Raw genomic sequence first — 23,825 nt, 5'->3', positions numbered from 1 at the left:
AACTCCTTTGCACTGTGATAATAAGAGTGCTATCCAGATTGCTCATAACTCGGTTTTTCACGAAAGGACCAAGCATATTGAGATTGACTGTCATATTACTCGCCATCATCTTCAGAATGGCACATTGACATTGCCATTTGTCTCTTCCTCACAGCTTGCAGATTTGTTTACTAAATCATTGTCCTCTTCGCGCTTTCGTTTTTTGACTAACAAACTCTCGATGCTTATTGCTATCGCATCATGAGTTTGAGGGGGAATGTTAGCATAATTAATATGCTATTGGAGTAATGGCCAAGTATATGACTTGGAGTAGTGGCCAAGTATAAGACTTGGAGTAGTGGCCAAGTATATAACTTGGAGTAATGGCCAAGTATAAGATACTTTCCTTTATTATTGCTTAGCCTTGCCTATATAAAGGCTTCCTATGTTATTCTAGGATTTAGGCTTTTCTCTTCTATTATTAGCCTCTATTTTTTTGTATCTTATTCTTCTATTCAATCAATGGTTTCGTATATTTATATTAATGTTATCAATCATTTCGTTTAACCACCTCTTCTTGGTTATTAAGATTATCCAACTGATACAACCTCATCATTAAAATTTTTTAGAAATTCAAATTTTCTTACGATTCCTATGCCCAAACTTTTTAAAAGAATCACAAAAAACAAGCTTCTATTAATACTCAACATGTTGCAGGATTTGTTCTCCATCGTCATCTTCAATAATGATTAGGCCTGGAAAAGTACCTTAATCTTCATTTCAACCAGGACACGGGCATAGGTTAGCTTGGTGCTTTGTCTAGCACACTTATCAACAAACAAGAGGTTTTCTAAGATGCTAGCAATGGAACTTAGAGAAGATGAACTTCATGATTTTTGGAAATCTAATGGGCTTCACCCACACTGCGACACTAATGCAATCTCCAAGAAATCAAATGACATTTTTCTTTTTCGTTCAACAAGTAAATTAAGGATGTTTGTCTAATGTTAGTGGACTATGTGCCATAGCCTTTATCTTCCCCTCTTTTAAGTTAAAAATAAACGCAACAAAAAAATTGGCTTAAGCACTTGAAATATCATTTAAATCCATTTTACTCCATCTATTCTTCAGAAAACTCTAAAAGTTTATAAAACCTAGAGTTGAGCCTAAACCCTAAACACAAGCCAAAATGAAAAATTTACATTGCTTAACTTCTCCGATTGTTTCTTCATCTTTAATCTTAGCGACACTAACACTATTGCTAATCAGAGGGGAGATATGTGAATTTTGTTAGAACTATCCTTTGATTATTTTGTTTTTTCACCATTAGAGACCGCATGCATAATTAGCAAGCTAACAAGCGCCGAAAGAAAACATGGGAGATAAAATAATTTAAAATTTTAGTTAATCCATTTTATTTTAATTTTGAAAATTTTAACTCAATTATTTCAAAATAAAGGTAAAATATGAGAATATAATTATTTATGAACAAAAATTTCCTGCAACACATGTTGTAGGAAACTCCTGCTATTGTGTACGTGATCAATATAAATAATATAAAAGACATTATCCTAATCACAACAAAAAAATTATATATATAATTCTAAATAAGTTTACCATCTTAAAAGAATACAAAATATATATTTATTTAAAATAATATAAAAATTAAAGGGAAAAAATATCAGATACAATTGTTTAGTCAAAATAGAAAATATAAGAAGTATAAAATAGTCTAAATAATTAAATTAAAACATGTAAAATTTAAAAAATATAGTTTTTTTATCAGATTTGATATATGAAGATGGAACAATATTATTGACCTATCTACAACTGCCACATATACAGTAGCATGCCTTTTGTGCAACCAATATTACAAGATAATTTTGTTCAAATATATAGTCTAAATATTTGATATAGAACTCACAATAAATTTGAGTAAAATTACTCTTTATCATGTTATGCATTCAACAAACAACAGCCTATCTATATTAGCCACGTACACAGTAGCGGGAGTTTCCTACAACATGAATTGTTGGAAACTTTTGTTCATTATTTATGACTAAAAATTTAAGGATTAAAATGGATGTTTTGCCATTCCCATAAACGCCCTATCTTCCAAAACGGATGGACTGTACTAATAAAAATGATAAAGGCATTTAATTTTAACTAATAAAAATACATTTTGCCAAGCTGGATATGTACTCTTTGCCTCTGACTTCGAAGACATACGCCATTTGCTTTCGGATTTTCAGGATATGTATGCCCTACGTTCTTCCGGTGTCCTTCCTTTCCAAATCTCTTTCAAATCAAGTTTTCAATAAATAAAACATGTGGAAAATTAACAATTTATAAAATAATATGGTACTATTTATTTACAATATTTATAGAACCCTCACTACATTAAAGTTTTTGAATACCGATCTAAATTTTTTATGTTTTTTTAATTATAATCTAAGGCACTTACACTTTGCCATCACGAAATATTCCAGTTTAGACAATTTATGATAGTAAAAAATGAAACCGAATTATAATGTAGGATCTGAATTTATAAAAAAATTTGCTATTTATTAATTTTTATATATGAAGTTTAAAATATTAAAATAGATAAAAGGTCAAATTCATGTTTAAACCTATGTATTTTTGTAATGGCCTAATTACTTAAAAAAACCTCATCTTGTAACATTTTTTCGTTTATACCCTCACGTAGGAAAAAGTTCATTTGTACCTTTTTTTTATTTTTCGTTTTCATCTCTACCCTAAAATTTATTTTGTTTGATAATTAAATTAATTAAAGGATGAAAACATTATAAATGATAAATAATATTAATGTTTAATTATAATATAAGCTAAATATAAAGGATAATTCCGAATATTTTCCTAATAAAAAGACGTCAAATTAGCTTTTTAGGTAGAGATGAAAATGAAAAATCAAAAAAGGGGTATAATTCTAGGTCAGGGTATAAACGAAAAAATGTTATAAGGTGAGGATTTTTTAAGTAATTAGGCCTTTTATAATTATGTTTAGATGTTTCTTTTAAAATTTTATTTAGTATTTTTTCTTGGTTTATTTTAACTTATAAGATTTATTGGTCGGAAAAGGAGCAAATATTCACTCACCTTGTAGCGCAGATAAAATCAAACATAAATGTCCATTTAACTCATGTTGAAACAAGTGAGCTACATCATCAATTTAGAGAGATACTAGATAGAAAAAAAATAAAAAATATACGAGTAATCTTTTACAGAAGATCAAACTAATAAAAATTTAAAAATATGAGTTTTTGTATTTTTATGTAAAAATTATTAATCACTTAATGCGACTAGACAATGCTCTTATAATTTCGTCCATAAAAAAATTACTCAAATAATAGCAAAATTTATAGATTAAAAAAATTAAAATATATATGAATTTTTAATGGGAGCTTCAATGAACATGAGGCTCCCTATTACTTGTGTGAACCCACATGGCCACATGCCATCTATTTAATAAAAAGATCTCCGATCTAGTCCTGACTAGCGTGTAAAAATCAGATTAAACAAATAATTTCTCAAACAAGTGTGACATTATTTAGTCAAAAAAAAGCGACTGGAAACTGACTATTAATATCTCCATCTGCTTCACATCTTCTTAACAATGGCTTCCTTAATTCATTTCTTCCTCATTTCTTCTCTAATCTTCTTCATTTCTCCGTCAACTTCCAAACCACTTCCTTTTCATCCAAAATCTTTAGTCCTTCCGATCACCAAAGACAAATGGAGCCTTCAATACACCACCCAGATCAGCCAAAGAACACCGCTCGTCGCCGTCAAATTAACCGTCGATCTCGGCGGAAGATTCATGTGGGCTGATTGCGAAAATGGCTATTTCTCCTCCTCGTTTAAACCAGTCAGGTGTAGCTCTCCTATTTGCTCACTCTCCAACTCAGCCTCGTGTTATTCTGAGTGCCATGCAAGCCCTAAATCGCCCGAGTGCCTCAGCGGCACTTGCCAACATCTTCCCGACAACAGAATTGCATTCGTCAGCGGCGTCGGTGACATTCGTCAAGATGTCGTTTCTTTTCAGTCTGTTAACGGACAAAACGTTTCGGTACGGGATTTTCCTTTTGTTTGCAGTCCAGCGTCCGTTTTAGAAAATCTCGCCGACGGCGTTACTGGCATGGCCGGACTCGGCAGAAGTAACATTTCTATTCCGGCATACTCTTCTTCTGTTTTTGGTTTCTCCAAAAAATTCGCCATGTGCCTCAGCTCCTCCACCAAATCAAACGGCGTCGTAGTTCTCGGCGACGGACCAACTTATCCTAATCTCACCTACACTCCGCTTATTTTAAACCCAGAGAGTACCGCAGCTTCACTCTACGCCGGAGAACCATCCGCCGACTACTTCATTGATCTGAAATCCATCAGACTCGACGGAAAAGAAATTAAATTTAACAAAACCCTACTCTCCATTTTACCGGACGGCAGCGGCGGAACAGTGCTGAGCACGCTTCATCCCTACACTTCGTTACATTCTGCTATTTATAAAGCTATTTTCAAAGCTTTTGCCAAGAAGCTGAGCTTATACGTTAAAGCTGAGCCAAGAATGCCGGTTCCGTTTGAAGCTTGCTATATAACACTCAGCCTTGAAAATTTCGCTCGGGACATGCCTCCCATCGATCTCGTGCTGGGCAGTGTGGACGGTAAAAAAGATGTGATATGGAGAATCTCCGGCGAAAATTCTATGGTGGCGATCAATAGCTACACGATGTGTTTTGCATTTGTTGACGGTGGAACAGAATTAGGAAGAACTCACGTTATAATCGGCGGGCGTCAACTAGAAGATAACTTTTTGCAGTTTGATATTGCAAATTCAAGACTTGGGTTTAGTGGTAATCAATGTTTTGAAAACCGGACCGGACCGGCCGGTCGGACCGGATTAACCGGGAACCGGCTGCCTGTCCGGTCCGGTTTATGGTGAAAATCGTCTTTTATAAAAATCGGTCAAAACCGGTCAAAAAACGGATTTAACCGGAAAAATCCGGTTTTCCATAAAAACCGGACAAATTCGGTTTTCAAAAAATTAGCCAAAAAGGTACCTTTTTGATAAAAAAATGCATGTGTGGTCCCCTACCTATGTGTCTTTTTATTTCTCTCTCATTATTTCTCTCACCCATGTGCACCTTTTTATCTCTCATATTAATTATGACTCTTACACAAATTATTTTCTCTCTCTCACATGTCATTTTCAACTTTAATAAAATAATATTTTCACTCAAATAAATAATTATACTCTCTCTAATATTACTATTATACATAAAAAAATTATATTTATAATCATATATTATATTTATAAAATGTCATATTATATTTTTTAAATTTAATAATTATTAATTATTAAACTTAAAAATTTATATATTTATATATTTTTCTCTTCCATATAAAAAAAATTCTTTTATATACTTATTTATGATTGTATTTTTATACAATAAATTATTTTTAAATTTTAAAATAAAAATATGATGACATGTTAAATTAAAAGTTTTTTTCTTTCTCATATAATATTATTATTCTATATACACTTAAATGTTACTCAATTATAAATGTATTTCACGCATTTAGTAAATAATTGTCTAATTTTGATAACAATTTTTACTAAAATTAAAATTTAGTTTTTCCATTTAGAGTAAGTATTTTATATATTTTTAAATATTGATTATTTATAATTATATTTTATATAGTAAAATTTGAAAATTATTTATTTAAATATTTAATCATATTTTTTTAATTTATAATACATGTATTTTTAATTTAAATAATTTATATTTATTATAATTAAAAAATCCGGTTGAACCCGGTTGAACCGGTCGAACCATGAACCCTCGGAGAAGCCGGTTTGATCTCCGGTCCGGTTTTAAAAACATTGGTGGTAATACTAATTGCTCTAACTTTAAATTAAAATAATCAGTCTGGTGTTTGTTTTTAATAAGTATTTTTCAAATTCTGCCCTGTACCAAGTTGTATCCTTAAAATAAGAAGAGGATAATATGGATAATGTGTGATTATTCTAGTTAAATCTTTTCACCAATATTTCATGTTCATTGGATCCCACCAATTAAGACCCATCAATAATTTATTGTTGGAGTAGAGCACAGCATGCTGCTTATAATAATGGCTCAACCTGTAAAAAAAAGTGTCTTATATTTTTAAATTTTTATTCATGTGAAGATAAGTACTTTTTAAAGTTTATTATTCAATAGTTCCACATACTATTGATTGTCTATTTTTTTTTAGCAAAAGGTCAACACACTCTATATACGGGTGACACATAAATCATATAATCCAATTTATACTTTTTCAAACAACTAACTATAGTCAAATTATTTTATAATTTATATTTTTATTGTAAAATAGAGGTTTAGTGTTGACTATAGGCCCTTATTTTTTATCCCTTGTTTTGATGATAACTAAAGCCCACTAATGTGTTGATTGAATTATTGCAAGGCCCAATTTCTAGAAGCATCTTGATCTTTCCTCTAGCAACAATGATGGAGGGTATTTTCGGAATCAGCTTGAAAAATACCAGCCCAGCACTATCAGGTTGTCAGTGTACCTTGTACTGCAATCAGGCTGCCAGCACTACCAAACAAACCTGAGCTCAACCTGATTGGCCAGATCAGCCTAGAATAGGCTCCACCTCTTGTCACCATGTACACCTTGCATAGAGGATAAGAATTGAAGGAATATCCTGATGTGACTCAGCCCTACTCTCTAGAAGATTCTTGGAGTCTATAAAAGGCATTCTTCTCCATTTGCAAAGGTGTGGGAAATCAAGTGAAAAAGATCAAGTTTCCACATTCTCAAGAGCTTTCAATCCTTGGTGTTTTATCTCAAAGAAAACTAGGAATAGTTTGAGTGAGAGTTCATACCATCTTTCTGTAATCATCTTGTGAGGAATAGAATAGGTTCTGGGTAGAATCAGATTTATTCTTCAAAGGGTATTAGTTTGCTGAAGCTATCAAATCAGCTTGTAAGTTACAGACTAGCTTCTGGGTAGAACTAGGGTTGTATTCTTATTGGCTTTATCTCTAGCCCGTAATAGAGATCTCAGAGTGGAATACTTAAGGATGGGGATCCTTAAGGAGTGGATGTAGGCAGGGTTGCCGAACCACTATAAAAATCTGGTGTTCAGTTTTATGCTTTAGTTTCTGCTTTACTTTAGCTTCATCTAAAACTGTTTTTGAAAGAAAGCTTTTCTTTTAAACTAAACATAACTTTACATTATCTCTGTTTTTATACTCTGTTAAAAAGGTCTTCATAAGTCTATATCACGCAGCTCTCAAACTGATCCATATTTGATTAGCTTGTGAAGACTTTACATTCATCAGGACGAAGCTATTCCATTAGCTTTACATATTTAAGCAAAAGTATTTAAGTCTCAATTCACCCCCCCCCTCTTGAGCTACTGCTGGACCCAACAATTGGTATCGGAGCAGGTTATATTCGCTCAAGCCAATATTCCAGCTTGCCAAAGTGATCCTAATGGCTACTAGCTCAACAGGCGTTTCTAGTGCTTCTGGGGTACCAGAAGGGAGTTCAGTTTCGAGACCTCCACTCTTTAATGGATCTAACTATGATTGGTGGAAAAATAGAATGAAAAATTTTGTGCAGGCCTATGACATTGAATGCTGGAGAATCATTTTGAAAGGAATCACACCTCCATCACTTACTGAATTTAATGGAACTAGAAGAGAAAAGACTGAAGAAGAGTACACCGATGAAGATTGGAAAGCTGTTCAGCTCAATGCCAAAGCTATCAACATGATTCATTGTGCACTAGATGCCACCGAGTATAACCGAATTCGAGGATGCTCAACAGCAAAAGAAGCATGGGAAAAACTTCAAACCACGTTTGAAGGAACAGATCAGGTTAAAAAATCTAAAATCAACATGCTAAAGAGACAGTATGAGCTGTTCCAGATGCAACCTAATGAATCTATTCAGGAGCTAAGCACTCGCCTTTCAAATATTGTAAATGGAATGAAGAGTCTCGGGGAAAACATAAGAGAAGAAGAACTTGTGAAAAAGGTTCTAAGATCTCTTACCGATAAATGGGACAGCAAGGTAGATGCCATCTTTGAAGCAAGAAATCTAAAAGATTACTCCCTGGACGAGCTAATGGGTTCGCTGTTCACTCACGAGCTAATTAAGAAAGGGAAAGAGTCAGTCTTTGATAAAAAGAAGAAAACTGATCTAGCTCTAAAAACTGTCAATCAAGAGAGTGATTCAGATAACTCAGAAGAAGAAATAGCTCTCATGACTCGAAAGTTTCAGAAGATGTACAAGAAAGGTGGAAGAAGATACAGGAATGACTTAAAGAAATCATACAATCCCAGACCTGAAGCTAAGAAGGAAACACTGGAAGCTAACTGCTTTGAATGTAACAGCCCGGATCATTTCAAAGCTAACTGCCCAAAGCTAAAGAAAAGATATCGGAAAGAAAGATTTGATAGAGCTATGAAAGCCACATGGAGTGACAGTGAAGCATCCAGCTCAGAAGAAGAAACACCAGGAAATGCCATTGTTTGCTTAATGGCCAAAATAGGAGAAGAGTGTGATCCCCAAGACAATGCTGAAGGATCTCAACCTAATCAATGTTCAGAAGCTGACAGTTCAGAAACTGATCATGAGGTTTGCCTAAGGAGCAAAAAGGCACATGACAACTGGTACGTGGACAGTGCATGCTCTAGGCATATGACGGGTGACAAATCCAAGTTCACCCAGCTCAAACTAAATGGAAGAGGATCAGTTAGCTTTGGAGACAACAGTCAAGCTAAAATTATCGGTTCAGGAACTATTGGGACTAATCATCCTATCGAAGATGTATCTCTGGTCCGCGGGTTACAATTCAACCTACTCAGTGTCAGCCAATTATGTGACAAAAACAGAAGAGTGATTTTTGAACCTAACAAATGCGAAGTTCAAGACTTGTCTAGCAACCAAACTCTAATCATAGGAGATAGAGTAGACAACATATATCTCATTGATCTAGAGAAACTTAATGAGTCTGATCTATGTCTCGCTACCATTGAAGAAAATTGTTGGCTATGGCACAGACGATTAGGCCATGCAAGTATGAAGCTAATCAGCAAATTATCCATCTATCAGCTTGTGGAAGGACTGCCCAGCCTAAAATTCGAAAAAGATTCCATTTGTGATGCATGTCAAAAGGGGAAGCAAACCAGATCATCCTTCAAATCTAAAGGACAGCTAAACTCTAGTAGACCTCTGGAGCTACTTCATCTTGACCTTTTTGGTCCAATCACTCCAACTAGCTTGGGAGGTAAATCTTACGCCTTTGTGATTGTGGATGATTATTCAAGACTCACTTGGGTTCTTTTTCTTGCTCACAAAGATGAAGTCTTTGAGAAATTCTCAAATCTCTGCAAAAGAATTCAAAATCAACAAGGGCTAAAGATTTCCACCGTTCAAAGTGACCATGGAAGGGAATTTGAAAACAGGCTATTTGAGGAGTTTTGCAACGATAATGGAATCACTCACAACTTCTCAGCACCTAGAACTCCCCAGCAAAATGGAGTGGTTGAGAGAAAGAACAGAACCCTTCAAGAAATGGCTCGAACCATGATCAATGAAGCCAAGCTACCCAAATACTTCTGGGCCGAAGCTATTAGCACAGCCTGTTACATTCAAAACAGAGCTTTGGTAAGATCTATTCTGAAAAAGACTCCTTATGAGCTCTAGAAAGGTAAAACTCCAAACTTAAGCTATTTCAAAGTTTTTGGTTGTAAATGTTTTATTCACAATAACAACAAGAATCAGCTTGCTAAATTTGATGCCAAAGCTACTGAAGGTATCTTCTTAGGCTACTCAGATCATAGCAAAGCTTATAGAGTCTTCAACAAAACATCACTTGTTGTTGAAGAATCTATTCATGTTGTTTTTAGTGAAACTAATCCCTCTCTATCAAGGAGAGAATCTGTTGATGATGAAGAAACAGGTTCAAACCAAGAAAAGACACCTTAAGCTAATGAAACAGCTCAATCTGGAGATACAACTACAGAACTGTTCAATCAAGCTCAGCCTGATAATGATCAGCAAAAGGAGTTTCTGAACTGGGAAGATGATCAGCAAGCTAATGATCTCCAAGCTAATAATGACGAACAGATCCACACTGATCTACCAACCGAATGGAGATACCACAAAGATCACTCTAAAGAAAATCTTCTTTCCAGTCCTTCAGACAGGCTAGTTACAAGGAGCAAACTGAGAAATATGATAGGAAACATAGCCTTCGTATCTAAGATCGAACCAAAGACAATTGAAGAAGCTGAAGCTGATGAAAACTGGCTAATAGCTATGCAGGAGGAGCTAAATCAATTCGAGAGAAACAAAGTCTGGCAATTGGTTCCTAAACCAAAGAATCAGTCTATCATTAGAACTAAGTGGGTGTTTAGGAACAAACTTGATGAAGATGGAAATGTGGTCAGAAACAAAGCAAGATTGGTAGCTAAAGGTTACAATCAGGCTGAAGGAATAGACTTTGATGAAACATTTGCCCCGGTTGCTAGACTTGAAGCTATTCGAATGTTATGTGCCTTTGCTTGCCACAAGAACTTCAAGCTTTTCCAGATGGATGTCAAAAGTGCCTTTCTCAATGGATATCTAGAAGAAGAAGTCTATGTCAATCAGCCCCCTGGTTTTGAAGACTCTGCTAAACCTGATTATGTCTACAAGCTAACCAAGGCTCTATATGGGCTAAAACAGGCTCCTAGAGCCTGGTACGATAGGCTGAGCAAATTTCTTCTTGAAAACGAATTTGTAAGAGGCAAAGTTGACACCACACTCTTCACCAAGAGAAGTCAGAAAGAAATCATCATTGTCCAAGTATATGTAGATGACATTGTGTTTGGAGCTACTCAAAGCAGCTTGTGCAATCAGTTTGCAGAGCTAATGAAGAATGAGTTTGAAATGAGTATGATGGGAGAACTCACTTTCTTTCTCGGTCTTCAAATTAAGCAAAGTCAAGATGGGATTTTTATCTGTCAAACTAAATATACAAGAGAACTCCTCAAAAAGTTCAAAATGACAGAAGCTAAGGAAAGCCGAACACCAATGAGCACAACCACCAAGCTAACTACAGATGAAAAAGGTAAAGAGGTAGACATTAAGCTCTACCGAGGTATGATTGGATCCCTTCTTTATCTTACATCTAGTAGACCTGATATTCACTTTAGTGTTTGTTTATGTGCTCGCTTTCAAGCTAACCCAAAAGAATCTCATCTTATTGCTGTCAAACGCATTCTTAGATATTTACTTGGGACTGATGAATTAGGCTTATGGTATTCAAGGGCTGCTTCATTTGATTTGGTTGGGTATAGTGATGCTGATTTTGCAGGTTGTCAAATTGATAGAAAAAGCACTTCAGGAGGATGTCAATTCCTAGGAAGCTCATTAGTCTCATGGCAAAGCAAAAAGCAAACTTTTGTTAGCTTATCTACTGCTGAAGCTGAATACATAGCTGCTGGAAGCTGTGTTGCCCAGATTATATGGATCAAGCAACAGCTTGAGGACTATGAGCTAATCTATAAACTCATCCCCATTCTATGTGATAATACAAGTGCCATCAACTTGTCAAAAAATCATGTGCTACACTCAAGAACAAAGCACATTGAGATCAGACATCACTTCATTCGAGACCATGTTCAGGCTGGTGACATCAAGCTAATCTTTGTGCCTACTGAAAATCAGCTTGCAGACATCTTCACCAAACCTCTCTCTGAAGATCAGTATTGCAAAATAAGAGGAGAACTTGGACTAATGAAGATCAGCTCTTAAACAAGTTCAAACTCAATCACTTTGGCAAATACACATTCTCTCTCTCTCTCTTTTATTTTATTTTATTTTATTTTATTTTGTTTTATCATTTCTGTCTTTAGCTTTCATTTTCAGAAACAGGTATTAAATCAGCTCAGGGCCAAGGCTAATCAGATCATCTCTTTTCTGGGCCGAAGTAAAGACAAACACTCAAAGGCCCAAAACTCCTAAATGGTTCTTAAAAAGCCCACTCTTTCCCCCACTTACCCCACTTACCCTACCCACCTCATTAAAACCTATTTTTCTATTCCACCTCGCCTCAAAACTGCCAAGAGAGTGAAAGTAGAGAAACAGGAAGAGAGTGTGAAGACTGAATCTGTGAATGAGGAGGAATCTGGATCTTCCAAAACTGATTCCCTTGAAAGTGTGAAAAATGTGTCTGAAGGAGCCTCAAGCCAGAAAGATGACAGCTCCTCTGATGATGAGCCTCTGCTAATGAGGAAAGTTGCCATCCAGAAATTAGCCTCTGGGAAAAACACACAGAAGCTAAAGGCCCCTGCCAAGACTGAAGCTGATAGGATCATAGGCGGCCTACTGAAGACCTCACGCGACAAGGAATCTGAAGAATCAGTTGGAGAACAAAGTGCTGAGAAAGCAAATCAGACTGAGCCTCACTTTGATAACACAGTCAAGATTGCTGATCCAGAAGCTATCTCTGCAGATCCCAAAGACGAAGCTCATAGTGAACCTATTCCTCAGGCTAATTTGCCTTCTGAGCTAATGAGTAAATTTGCTGTCTTTGAGAATTTTTGCAGGAATACCTTTGACCAGAGCATGATAGCTATGAAAGCAGAATTCTCCAAGCTAGTCAATTTAGCTCAATCAGAAGCTAATCCTGTTCCAGCTCCGGTCATCAGCCTCCCCAAGAAGAAAGCATCTTACTCTGACTGACTGTCAACCAAAACTGAACCAGCCTCCAGACCTCCCAAGCTGCCTATCAGACGGTCAACTCGATCAAGCTGCTCTTTCAAGACTGTTCCAATACCGAAGGGTCAGCCTGGGTCAAAGGACAAGCCTGAAGAACTGTGAAGCTAATTAAATTAGCCTGTTTTCTGAACCTGATTTACTTATGTTTTTTTTTTGTCTTTTTATTTCTGAACTTGGTTTATTTTGCCTTTTTGGATGACTGACAAAAAGGGGGAGTAGTAGCCCCTCTTTTCATGGCATTTTGTTAGCTTGTTAAAGCTTTTATTGCCTTGTGCATTTATGATCATATTTCATGGCATGTCATTTATGAAACTGTTTTATTTAGCTTCTTCATATATGCCATACATTCAGGGGGAGCATGCTAAATAACTCATACTACTCTTCTAGAAATATTCCTATCTTGCAAATGGAAAGGTTTTGTCATCATTAAAAAGGGGGAGATTGTTGGCTATAGGCCCTTATTTTTTATCCCTTGTTTTGATGATAACTAAAGCCCACTAATGTGTTGATTGAATTATTGCAAGGCCCAATTTCTAGAAGCATCTTGATCTTTCCTCTAGCAACAATGATGGAGGGTATTTTCGGAATCAGCTTGAAAAATACCAGCCCAGCACTATCAGGTTGTCAGTGTACCTTGTACTGCAATCAGGCTGCCAGCACTACCAAACAAACCTGAGCTCAACCTGATTGGCCAGATCAGCCTAGAATAGGCTCCACCTCTTGTCACCATGTACACCTTGCATAGAGGATAAGAATTGAAGGAATATCCTGATGTGACTCAGCCCTACTCTCTAGAAGATTCTTGGAGTCTATAAAAGGCATTCTTCTCCATTTGCAAAGGTGTGGGAAATCAAGTGAAAAAGATCAAGTTTCCACATTCTCAAGAGCTTTCAATCCTTGGTGTTTTATCTCAAAGAAAACTAGGAATAGTTTGAGTGAGAGTTCATACCATCTGATAGGAGTATTTTACTCCTATATTTAGGGTCGATTTTAGTCGGTTTTCATTATGTGTAGTATTGTTTTTATACATTATTTGGCGTTTTTACGTTTAATAGTGTTTGTTAGTGTTTCAGTGGAAATTAGGTGAAAACCGACTATTTGGGGCAAAAATATGGTGGATTGCGTGTACGAGTAAAAAGCGTAGCTTGCGGACGAAGGAATTGAAGTTCACGAACGAGATTGAGGAAAAAAGGATTGTTCCGTTCGAAAAAGATGAGTCCCGAACGGAAAACATGCAGAGTGAGCATGAGTCCCGAACGGAAAAGCCTTGTCCCGTTCGGGACTCAAGAAGGAATCTGATATCAAAGCTTTCGGTCTACAGTTTTTTCGAACGTGAATGGTTTGTTCCGTTCGGGAAAGAAGAAAATTGGGCATGTCACGAACGGAACTATGGCTTCCCGAACGGGACAAGAGTAAAACACGCATGCTTCAGGATTTGATTTGGAGTGAAATTCTTCCTCAACTCACAATTACAACTCCTATTACAAATTGATTTGCAATACGAATTAGAAGACTCCGGAACTTCTCCTACTATATAAAGACCTTGTACTAGACTCAATTTAATACGTAGAATAATTTAGACTACATTAGTTTTATTTTCACTCTCTTAAAATAGCGTTTTAGCTTCTATTTCTCAGCAGTTTATAAGTAGTTTATTATTAGTTTCTGCAAAGAACGATTGTGAAGATTTCAAGTTTAATCTAGACGATTCTTCCGAAATTGACAACTCCGGTATTTATTGTTCTAATTATGTTTAATTCTTCATCTTCTTCTTTGTTTAATTTAAGCTTAAGCATGTGTAACTAAATCCTTTGTTCGGGAATTGATATGAACACTTAGACTAGTTTTCGAATTGGATTAGGATTTATTAAGTGAGTAAAATTGTGTTTTAATTGCTAAGATTAATGCTTGAATTAATTTGATCACTTAGTTCATGATTTTGTGTTTAATTAACTAATTGAGAGATTGTTAATTAAATAGACATAGGTAATTAAAAACTTAGAGGAAAACACCGTGAGAGCGGGTTGGAATTTAGGTAGTCGTTGAGTTTGCTTCATAATTACAATTTAGTTATTTAATTCAGTTTTAATATTGTGAGAGCAAGTTAATAATTGATTAGCTAATTAGGTTGTGATTTTATTTGAATCCTTGAGGCTTGAGAGAGCGGGATTCGGTGCATTAGAATAGCTCGATTCATAATAAAATCACTAAATAAATTTTGATCCATTCTTCTACTAGTTTACTTGGAATTATCAATTCTTGAGATTTTTACCATTATTGTTTAAACTTCAATTTATTTGTTTGATTTCAGATTTTAGTCTAATTACTTAAGTTAATTTACTTTAGATTATAATTAGTTTACACAAATCCATTTATTTTCCTACTAGCCAATTAAAGAATATTAGAAATTAGTTGTTTAGTTCATTGTTCCTTGTGGGATCGATACTTGGTCTTCCAAGTTATATTACTTGCGCGATATCGTACACTTGCGATTATTTGCCAACAAGTTTTTGGCGCCGTTGCCGGGGAGCAATTGCAATTAAATTAATTAAAAGTATCTTATTCTTAGATTGAGTTAGTTCTATTTAAATTTAGTTATTTTTATACTTTGTGATTCTTGGATTTTACGTTGGTTTTCTTGTTTTTGTTTGCGCAGGAGTTTTGGTTAGTGTATGCCTAATACACGACGTGCCAGAAAACCGTTAGAACCGTTTCAGTCAGATTTAACATCCTTCGAAAGAAGTATCCGAAAAACAGCGCGGAAATCCAAAACAATGGAGGACGACCGTAACCCTCCGCTGAATCACGAGGGGATTGTTCCACCACCACTACATGATGGCCTAGCTCTTAATAGGCCAAACGAGAGGGTCGCCCCTCTTCCCGCAAGACGTACCTTGGGTGAATTCTTCTTACCCAACGTAGACAACGCCAACTATGGATGCTTTGCACCTCCTATACTCGCTAACAATTTTGAAATCAAGCCGGGAACGATTCAACTACTTGAGAGTCGTTGTCAATTTTATGGGTTGGAACGCGAGGATCCAAACGCCCATCTTTCAAAATTCACGGAGGTATGCAACACATTCAAAATCCATAATGTGACGGAGGATCAAATCAAGCTTCGTCTTTTTCCTTTCTCTTTGAGGGATAAGGCGAGGAATTGGATTCAATCACTTCCAAGCACCTCAATCACAACATGGAAGCAATTGGCACAAGCTTTTCTCAATAAGTATTTCTCTATGGGTAAGACCGCAAGGATGACCAAGGAAATTATAGATTTTCTCCAATTACATGGTGAATCTCTATACCAAGCTTGGGAATGCTTCAAAGAGCTTCAAAGAAATTGTCCGCATCATCATCTAGGAAGGGAGCATCTTGTCTCTATTTTCTACAATGGTACCAATGAGGCTACACGGGCAACGATTGATGCGGCATCGGGAGGATCACTTATGAAGAAAACTTATGATGAGGCCAATAACTTGCTAGAGGAACTCGCTACAAATAGTTGTTCTTGGTCAACCGAGCGGTTGAGGCAACCACCTCAAAAGGGTATCATGACCCTCGAGCAAACCCAAGAATTTGAAGCAATGAAAGCGAAGAATGCGACACTTCTAGCACAACTCGAGATGTACAAACAACAAGCAAATCAAAGGAATGCTCAACTTGCGGTAGTTCAAATGGGTTGCGAGACTTGTGATGGGCACGATCATTCGGGAATGGATTGCCCCGTCCTACATCAAAACTCAAATGAGCAAGTCAACTATGTCAATGGGCAAAGGTAAGGCAATGACCCATATTCCAACACCTATAATCCGGGGTGGAGGAATCATCCTAATTTTTCGTGGAGGGAAAATGCGGGTCAAGCCAATGCCAACCCAAATATGGGAGGAGCAAATTTTCAAGGAGGAAACCGTGGTCCACAAAACTAAGGCAACTTCAACAACTACCGACCACAACCCCCACCCGGTTTTCAAAATCGGAATACGGATGAGGGGAGCAAGATTGACAAGCTTATTGAGGAAGTTAGAACCGGTTTTAAGAACCAAGCTTCCGTCAATCACCATCTCGAGACTCAAATTTCTCAACTTGCCATCTCGCTTCAAAATAGAGCTCAAGGGGGTTTACCGTCTACAACGGAGTCAAATCCAAGGGAGCAAGTAAAAGCCATTGAACTCCGAAGCGGGAAAGAACTTGATGATCCACATGCAAGTAAAGAGAAAGCGATCGATCTAACAACGGGAACAAATGAGGAGGAAGTAACCGAACTTCCATATGTAAAACCGCCACCTCCTCCTCCATTTGTGCCGAAGGTCCCTTTCCCGGGACGATTGAAGAAGACGCCGGATAACCAAAAATTCCATAAATTTCTGGAAATTTTCAAGAAACTCCAAATCAATATAAGCTTTGCGGATGCTTTGCGTGAGATGCCTCAATACGCGAAGTTCCTCAAAGAAATCATAACGAAGAAAAGGAGTTGGGACGACAAAGGCACAATTTCCCTAACGGAAAATTGTAGCTCACTCATCCTTAGTGACTTGCCCACCAAGCTTAAGGACCCAGGGAGTTTTACAATTCCATGCAAAATAGGCGATTTAAATTCAATTAATTGTCTATGTGATTTGGGGGCAAGTATCAATCTAATGCCTTTGTTTCTTTTCAGGGATATTTTTGGTGATCAAACCTTGAAGCAAACATCAATGATGCTTCAATTGGCGGAACACTCCCTCAAAAAGCCATACGGAGTGGTAGAAGATGTTCTAGTCAAAGTAGACAAATTCATCTTTCCGGTGGATTTTGTCGTACTTGACTATGCGGCGGATAAAACATGCCCTATGATTCTTGGGCGCCCTTTCATGAACACGGGGAGGGCATTGATAGATGTGCACGCCGGACGACTCACTTTGCGTATCGATGATGACAAAGTAGAGTTTGATATGAAAAGGATTATGCGCAACACTTTTGAGGAGGTGGAATGCATGAAATTGGATATGGTTGATGGAATTGTGGAAGAACTTTTCCCGGTTTCAAAAGTCATATTCCATTCCGAGGAGACACAAGCAACTTCCGAGGAAGAATATTCCAAAGAAGATGAGCCGAAAGCCGAAAATTTGATTAGAAGAGAGAGCGTGACACCACCTTCTTCTATCTCTCCACCAAAGGTTGAGCTTAAAACGTTACCATCTCACTTACGGTATGCGTTTTTGGGCGACAACATGACTCTTCCCATCATCATCTCAAACAACTTGTCGGAAACACAAGAAGCGAGAGTTGTCAAAGTGGTGAAGCAACATATATTGGCGATCGGTTGGCAAATTTCGGACATCCGAGGAATTAGTCCCTCGGTGGTCATGCACAAGATCCACCTAGAAAACGAGTCAAGAGCATCGGCTCAAAGACAACGGCGTTTGAATCCAAATATGAAGGAGGTCGTGCACAAAGAGATAGTAAAACTTCTCGACGCCGGAATTATATACCCCATATCCGATAGTGCGTGGGTTAGTCCCATTCAATGCGTTCCAAAGAAAGGGGGGATCACGGTGATTGAGAACGAGAAGGGTGAGCAAATTTCCACTAGGACGGTAACGGGATGGCGTGTTTGTATTGACTACCGCAAGTTGAATACGGAGACGAGGAAGGACCATTTTCCGTTACCATTTATCGATCAAATGTTGGAGCGGGTAGCGGGCCACGCTTATTATTGTTTTCTCGATGGATATTCCGGGTACAATCAAATTCTTATCTTCCCGGATGACCAAGAGAAAACAACTTTCACATGTCCTTATGGAACGTTTGCTTATCGGAGAATGCCATTTGGTCTTTGTAATGCACCGGCAACATTTCAACGATGTATGACTTCCATCTTCGCCGATATGATTGAAGATATTATGGAGGTCTTCATGGATGATTTTTCGGTATTCAGGGACTCTTTTGAGATATGCTTAAATAATCTTGAACGAGTGTTGGCCCGGTGTGAGGAGACCAATCTAGTCTTGAATTGGGAGAAGTGCCATTTCATGGTAGAGGAAGGAATTGTCTTGGGACATAAAATCTCCAAGGACGGCATTGAAGTAGATAGAGCAAAAACGGAAATCATCGAGAAATTACCACCACCAACTACCGTAAAAGGAGTTCGTGCCTTCTTAGGGCACGCCGGGTTTTATCGACGATTCATCAAAAATTTCTCTTCCATTGCTCGTCCTTTAACTAATTTACTTGTTAAAGATATTCCTTATGAATTTACTAATGATTGCCTTGATTCTTTTGCTAGGTTGAAAGAAGCCCTTATCTCGGCCCCAATTATTTCATCACCCGATTGGACTCTTCCTTTCGAACTCATGTGTGATGCAAGTGATATAGCACTCGGGTGCGTATTGGGGCAACGGAGGGAGAAAAAGCTTCACGTGATATACTATGCGAGCCGAACATTGGCGGGTGCTCAACTCAATTACACCACCACCGAAAAAGAGATGCTTGCGGTGGTGTTCGCATTGGATAAATTTCGGTCGTACTTACTTTGCTCTAAGGTTATCATCTATACGGACCATGCGGCCCTTCGATACCTTTTTGCAAAGCAAGATGCTAAACCGAGACTAATCTGATGGGTGCTTCTTATGCAAGAGTTTGACATCGAAATTCGCGACAAGAAAGGAACGGAGAACGTCGTCGCCGATCACTTGTCAAGGTTAGAGATTCCGGAACCAATTATAAGTGGCGTAGAGATTAATGAAACGTTTCCGGATGAGATGTTGATGGTACTTTCGGAAGTGGAAACGCCATGGTATGCGGATATCGCAAACTATCTATCTTCCGAAATAATGCCACCGGATTTGACTTACCACCAAAGGAAGAAGTTCTTGAGCGATGCTAAACGGTTTCTATGGGAGGAACCGTACCTCTTCAAGGTGTGTGGAGATGGGATTTTGAGGAGATGTGTACCACTACAAGAGATGATGCCTATACTTAGTCAATGCCATTCCTCGGATTATGCGGGTCACTATGGTACATCAAGGACCGCCGCTCGTGTGCTAGAGTGCGGATTCTTTTGGCCTACGCTATTTCGCGATGCAAAAGACTTTGTTAGTCATTGCGATCGATGCCAAAGAGTGGGGAACATATCTAAGAGAGATGAAATGCCGCTTACCAACATTCAAGAGGTGGAACTGTTCGATGTATGGGGAATAGACTTCATGGGTCCTTTTCCTATGTCGTTTGGAAAGCAATACATATTGGTGTGCGTAGATTACGTTTCAAAATGGGTAGAGGCGGAAGCATTACCCACTAACGATGCCAAAGTAGTGTTGGATTTTCTCAAACGTTTGATGAATCGATACGGGACTCCTAGAGCAATAATAAGCGACGGTGGATCTCACTTTTGCAATAGGCAATTCGATGCCTTGATGCGGAAATATAAAGTCTATCATCGGGTCGCTACTCCGTACCATCCTTAAACAAGCGGGCAAGTTGAAGTTTCTAACCGTGAGCTAAAGAGAATTCTAGAGAAAACGGTTAATAACACAAGGAAAGATTGGTCACTGAAACTAGATGATGCATTATGGGCATATCGTACGGCCTTTAAAACGCCCCTCGGAATGTCTCCATATCGTATTGTTTTTGGGAAAGCATGCCATCTTCCGGTGGAACTTGAACATAGAGCGTATTGGGCCATTAAAAAGCTCAATTTTGACCTTAAAGCGGCGGGGGAGAAACGTATGCTTCAACTCAATGAGTTGGACGAATTTCGGTTAAATGCCTATGAAAACGCCAAGCTTTACAAAGAAAAGACGAAACGATTGCATGACGCTCATATCGTGCCTAAAACGTTTGTGGAAGGCTCTTTTGTCTTACTCTACAACTCACGCCTCAAATTATTTCCCGGGAAATTAAAATCCCGTTGGAGCGGTCTTTTCAAAATTCGAACGGTGGCAAGTCATGGAGCTTTGGAATTGGAGAATTCTAGTGGTGAAATCTTCAAAGTAAATGGACAACGGTGCAAGCCGTATCTTGGACCTTTGACGGATCAAGTAGTGGAACAAATCACGTTCACCACTCCTACATAAATTCCGGGCCACGGTCTAGCTTTTGACCAAAAATAAAGCGCACTCGAGAGGCAATCTCGAGAGGTTACGTGTTTTGTTTTATTTATTTTATTTTCCTTTTATGCGTATTTAATTTTTAATTTGTTTTTTTTTATTTATTTCCGTTTAATTCCGGGGTGTGTTTTTGTGTGTTTATGCAGGTATATACAATATTTCAGGAGGTTTTCGTTCGTGAAAAACCTTTCCCGTTCGAAAAAAGGCAAATTTTGCCTTTGTCCCGTTCGGGAAAGGCTATTCCCGTTCGGGAAGCTGCCCTCAGCTCTCAATTTTTTCGAACGTGAAAGACTAATCCCGTTCGGGACTAGGCAAATTTTGCCTTTGTCCCGTACGGGACACACTATTCCAGTTCGAGAAAGAGCCCTCGGCTTCTAACTTTTCCGAACGGGAAAGGGTAATTCCGTTCGGGACTAGGCAAAATTTGCCTTTGTCCCGTTCGGGAAGCCATAGTTCCGTTCGGAAAACAAGGAAATTTTGCCTTGTTTCGAACGGGACAAGAATTAAGCCTAATCCCGTTCGGGATTAAATTATTCCCGTTCGGGAAGCATCAAAAATTTTGAAAAATTTGAATTTTGAATTTTGAATTAAAGTGTAGTAGATTTCTTGGGACTTGTGTTTCTTTTGAGATTTGTGTTTCTTTTGAAACTTGTGTTTCTTTGAGATTTGTGCTTTGTAAAAATTTGAATTTTTCACTTGGATTGATGATTTGGCAAATCCGAACCATTCATTAGTATTTCAATTTCACTTGGATTGATTACATGGCTTCGATCTAAACCGTTAAATCAATTTCAAGTTATTAAATGGAGAGTTTGAAATTAGTGGAGGGAAATCTTGAGATTTGATTTATTTTTCCTATAAATACCTTGCATTTTTCTACTTTCTATTTCACACATATTCTTCTTCTAATATTCTTCTTTTCTTATTCTCCAAATTTATTAGAAATACTCTCATTCCGCAATCATGGTGCGAAGCAAGAATGCCGAAAATCAACCAATCCGTCGTTCAAGCACGAGAAATCAAGAAGCGGCGAATCCACCCTTACCGGCCGTGGGAAGGGTACGTACTAAATCAACCGCTCCATCCTCATCTCGGGTTAACACCTCGGCGATATTGACTACTCGCTATAACGCACCTTTCCAAATCCATACGGAGGAGGAAGGTGATTTATATTTGAGTATCAAAGAAAGGGAAATGGTAATTCCATTCCAAATCGATTTTGATGATATGGAGAGCCTTGGCATCAAGGATGAGGTGGAGCGTTATTTGGATATTTTGGGGTTATCGGCATTGGCAAAGGTTAGTCATCACTCTTACGATGAACTTACTCTTGAATTCTTCTCTACTCTCAAACCGGTTAGCGGTTCTCCTTCATCTATTTCTTTCCGCATCAACAACACTAGCCACACACTTAGTGTTGAAGATTTGGTGGAAATGTTTGGAATGAGGGGAACGGGGTTGATAGATTGGGATCAAAATTTTGATCAAGTGGAGATATGGAGGGAATTGACGGATCGTGATGATTATCGGACAAGGGGGTCCAAAATTAATGAAATCAAAGACATCGCTATTGTGGTGTTTGTGAAGTGGTTTGGGCACTCGTTTGGCGGGCGTGGTGAATATACGAAGGTGGCCAAGAGTGATCTTTTAGCTTTGAATGCTATTTTGCATCCGGAGATAGAAGCATACCAAGTCAACACGGCGTATCGTCTTTTGAAGCGATTGAGGGAAGTTCCATCCGAATTATCCAAGATTGGCTATGGTTTCATTATTCGTGCTTTGGCGGAGAAATACAATTGTATGCCTACGGCGTCTACTTTGGCGACTTTTGAGACCATTCTAGCACGGTCTCTTAATATTAACCATTTGGATGTTGCCGGGTTTGTGAAGAAGGGGAGAGTTATTCCCTATAATAGAAGGGTACGATTGGTGGCACGAACACGACGAGAAGAGGTAGCACGGGAAGAAGAAGGAGGAGAAGGAAGAAGAGCGGGGAAGGAACCCGCGGGAACTTCTCAAGCCGGAGAAGCGGCTCATGTTTCCGGGTTTGACCAACGGTTTTCTGAGTTGGTTGAGCAAAACCGGACCGGATGGGAGCAAAACCGGGTTGGTTGGGAAACTAACCAAAAATTACTTGAAGATATCCGACGTGAACAACATGTTGGTCTTGCACAACTACAATGGAGGCAAGATCGAATGCGAGCACGACTTAATCGGCAAGAGGATTTTCTTCGGGGTTACTTTAATGCCGCCGGCGGAGAGCGTTATCCATCACCGGATCCACCGGCCTTTGACTAGAGCGAGATTTGTTTTTCTAAACCCAAACTCTTTTCAATTTTCTATTTTTATCTTATTTCTTAGCTTTGGGGACATAGCTAGAAATAGTGTGAGGAGGGGGGAAGAAAAATTTATTTTTCGTTTGGGTTATTTTTCGGTGATTTATCTTTATTTTCAGTTTTAGTTTATTTTTATTAGGTTGTGATTTTCTTTTTAATAGATTGTATTAGGTGTTAAATTAGTTTATTTCAAGGTCTTGTATCGCTTTAAATCTTTGTCTTTTAAATATGAAAGTGTTAGTTGATTTGGTGTGTATCTTAATTAATTTGTCAATCTTAGATTTCCCCGAATCAATGAATGTATAAACGCGATTTCTTAATTCGACAATTGATAAGCGATGCTTGCTTAATGACTTAATAATTCGTTGACATAATCCGATGAAATAAGGGTGAATTCAAAATTTAGACTTGTTCAAATCGTTGAAACATAATTGAATAACTTGATGCGGATTCATGACATGTTGATTGTTTATTTTTATAGTCGTTTTTAAACTTTTGGCATGAGTAGCATAATTTAAGTAGGAATTGAGTTTATGGCATAACACTACACACTTTTGAGAGTTTTGAGCTTAATTTCCTTGTTGTGAGTGTTGATTTCATGTTTTATTCCTAGAACTTGCTC

General features: G+C 37.7%; 2 protein-coding genes and 1 non-coding gene across 3 annotated transcripts; 2 read left to right on the top strand and 1 right to left on the bottom strand.

Annotated features, from left to right (window-relative positions):
* Positions 1-3,508: 3,508 nt before the first annotated feature.
* On the top strand, positions 3,509-4,951 carry LOC126657239 (probable aspartic proteinase GIP2). The gene has a single exon (XM_050351901.2). The coding sequence runs from the start codon at positions 3,614-3,616 to the stop codon at positions 4,934-4,936; it is 1,323 nt and encodes a 440-aa protein (XP_050207858.2). The 5' UTR covers positions 3,509-3,613; the 3' UTR covers positions 4,937-4,951.
* Positions 4,952-16,031: 11,080 nt separating this feature from the next.
* LOC126658932 (small nucleolar RNA R71) lies at positions 16,032-16,138 on the bottom strand. The gene has a single exon (XR_007634497.1). It is a non-coding gene; the product is annotated as a small nucleolar RNA R71 (small nucleolar RNA).
* A 1,573-nt stretch (positions 16,139-17,711) lies between these two features.
* Positions 17,712-21,048, top strand: LOC126657237 (uncharacterized). Its single transcript, XM_050351899.1, has 4 exons — positions 17,712-19,209; positions 19,396-19,968; positions 20,320-20,736; positions 21,014-21,048. The coding sequence occupies exons 1-4, from the start codon at positions 17,712-17,714 to the stop codon at positions 21,046-21,048; spliced, it is 2,523 nt and encodes an 840-aa protein (XP_050207856.1).
* Positions 21,049-23,825: the final 2,777 nt, after the last annotated feature.

This window comes from Mercurialis annua, linkage group LG7, assembly GCF_937616625.2.
Source record: "Mercurialis annua linkage group LG7, ddMerAnnu1.2, whole genome shotgun sequence".
In the NCBI taxonomy this organism is placed as follows: Eukaryota; Viridiplantae; Streptophyta; class Magnoliopsida; order Malpighiales; family Euphorbiaceae; genus Mercurialis; species Mercurialis annua.
The sequence above is the reverse complement of the archived record's forward strand: the minus strand, read 5'-3'. Positions and strand labels throughout refer to the sequence as shown.

What these genes read in the sequence shown, in the direction of transcription:
- LOC126657239 (XM_050351901.2), top strand. Translation starts at nt 3,614, where the DNA reads ATGGCTTCCTTAATTCATTTCTTCCTCATTTCTTCTCTAATCTTCTTC.
- LOC126657237 (XM_050351899.1), top strand. Translation starts at nt 17,712, where the DNA reads ATGAAAAGGATTATGCGCAACACTTTTGAGGAGGTGGAATGCATGAAA. An exon ending in TGCGAGCCGAACATTGGCGG is followed by an intron (nt 19,210 to 19,395) that starts GTGCTCAACTCA and finishes TTCTTATGCAAG; the next exon opens with AGTTTGACATCGAAATTCGC. An exon ending in ATGGGGAATAGACTTCATGG is followed by an intron (nt 19,969 to 20,319) that starts GTCCTTTTCCTA and finishes CACTGAAACTAG; the next exon opens with ATGATGCATTATGGGCATAT.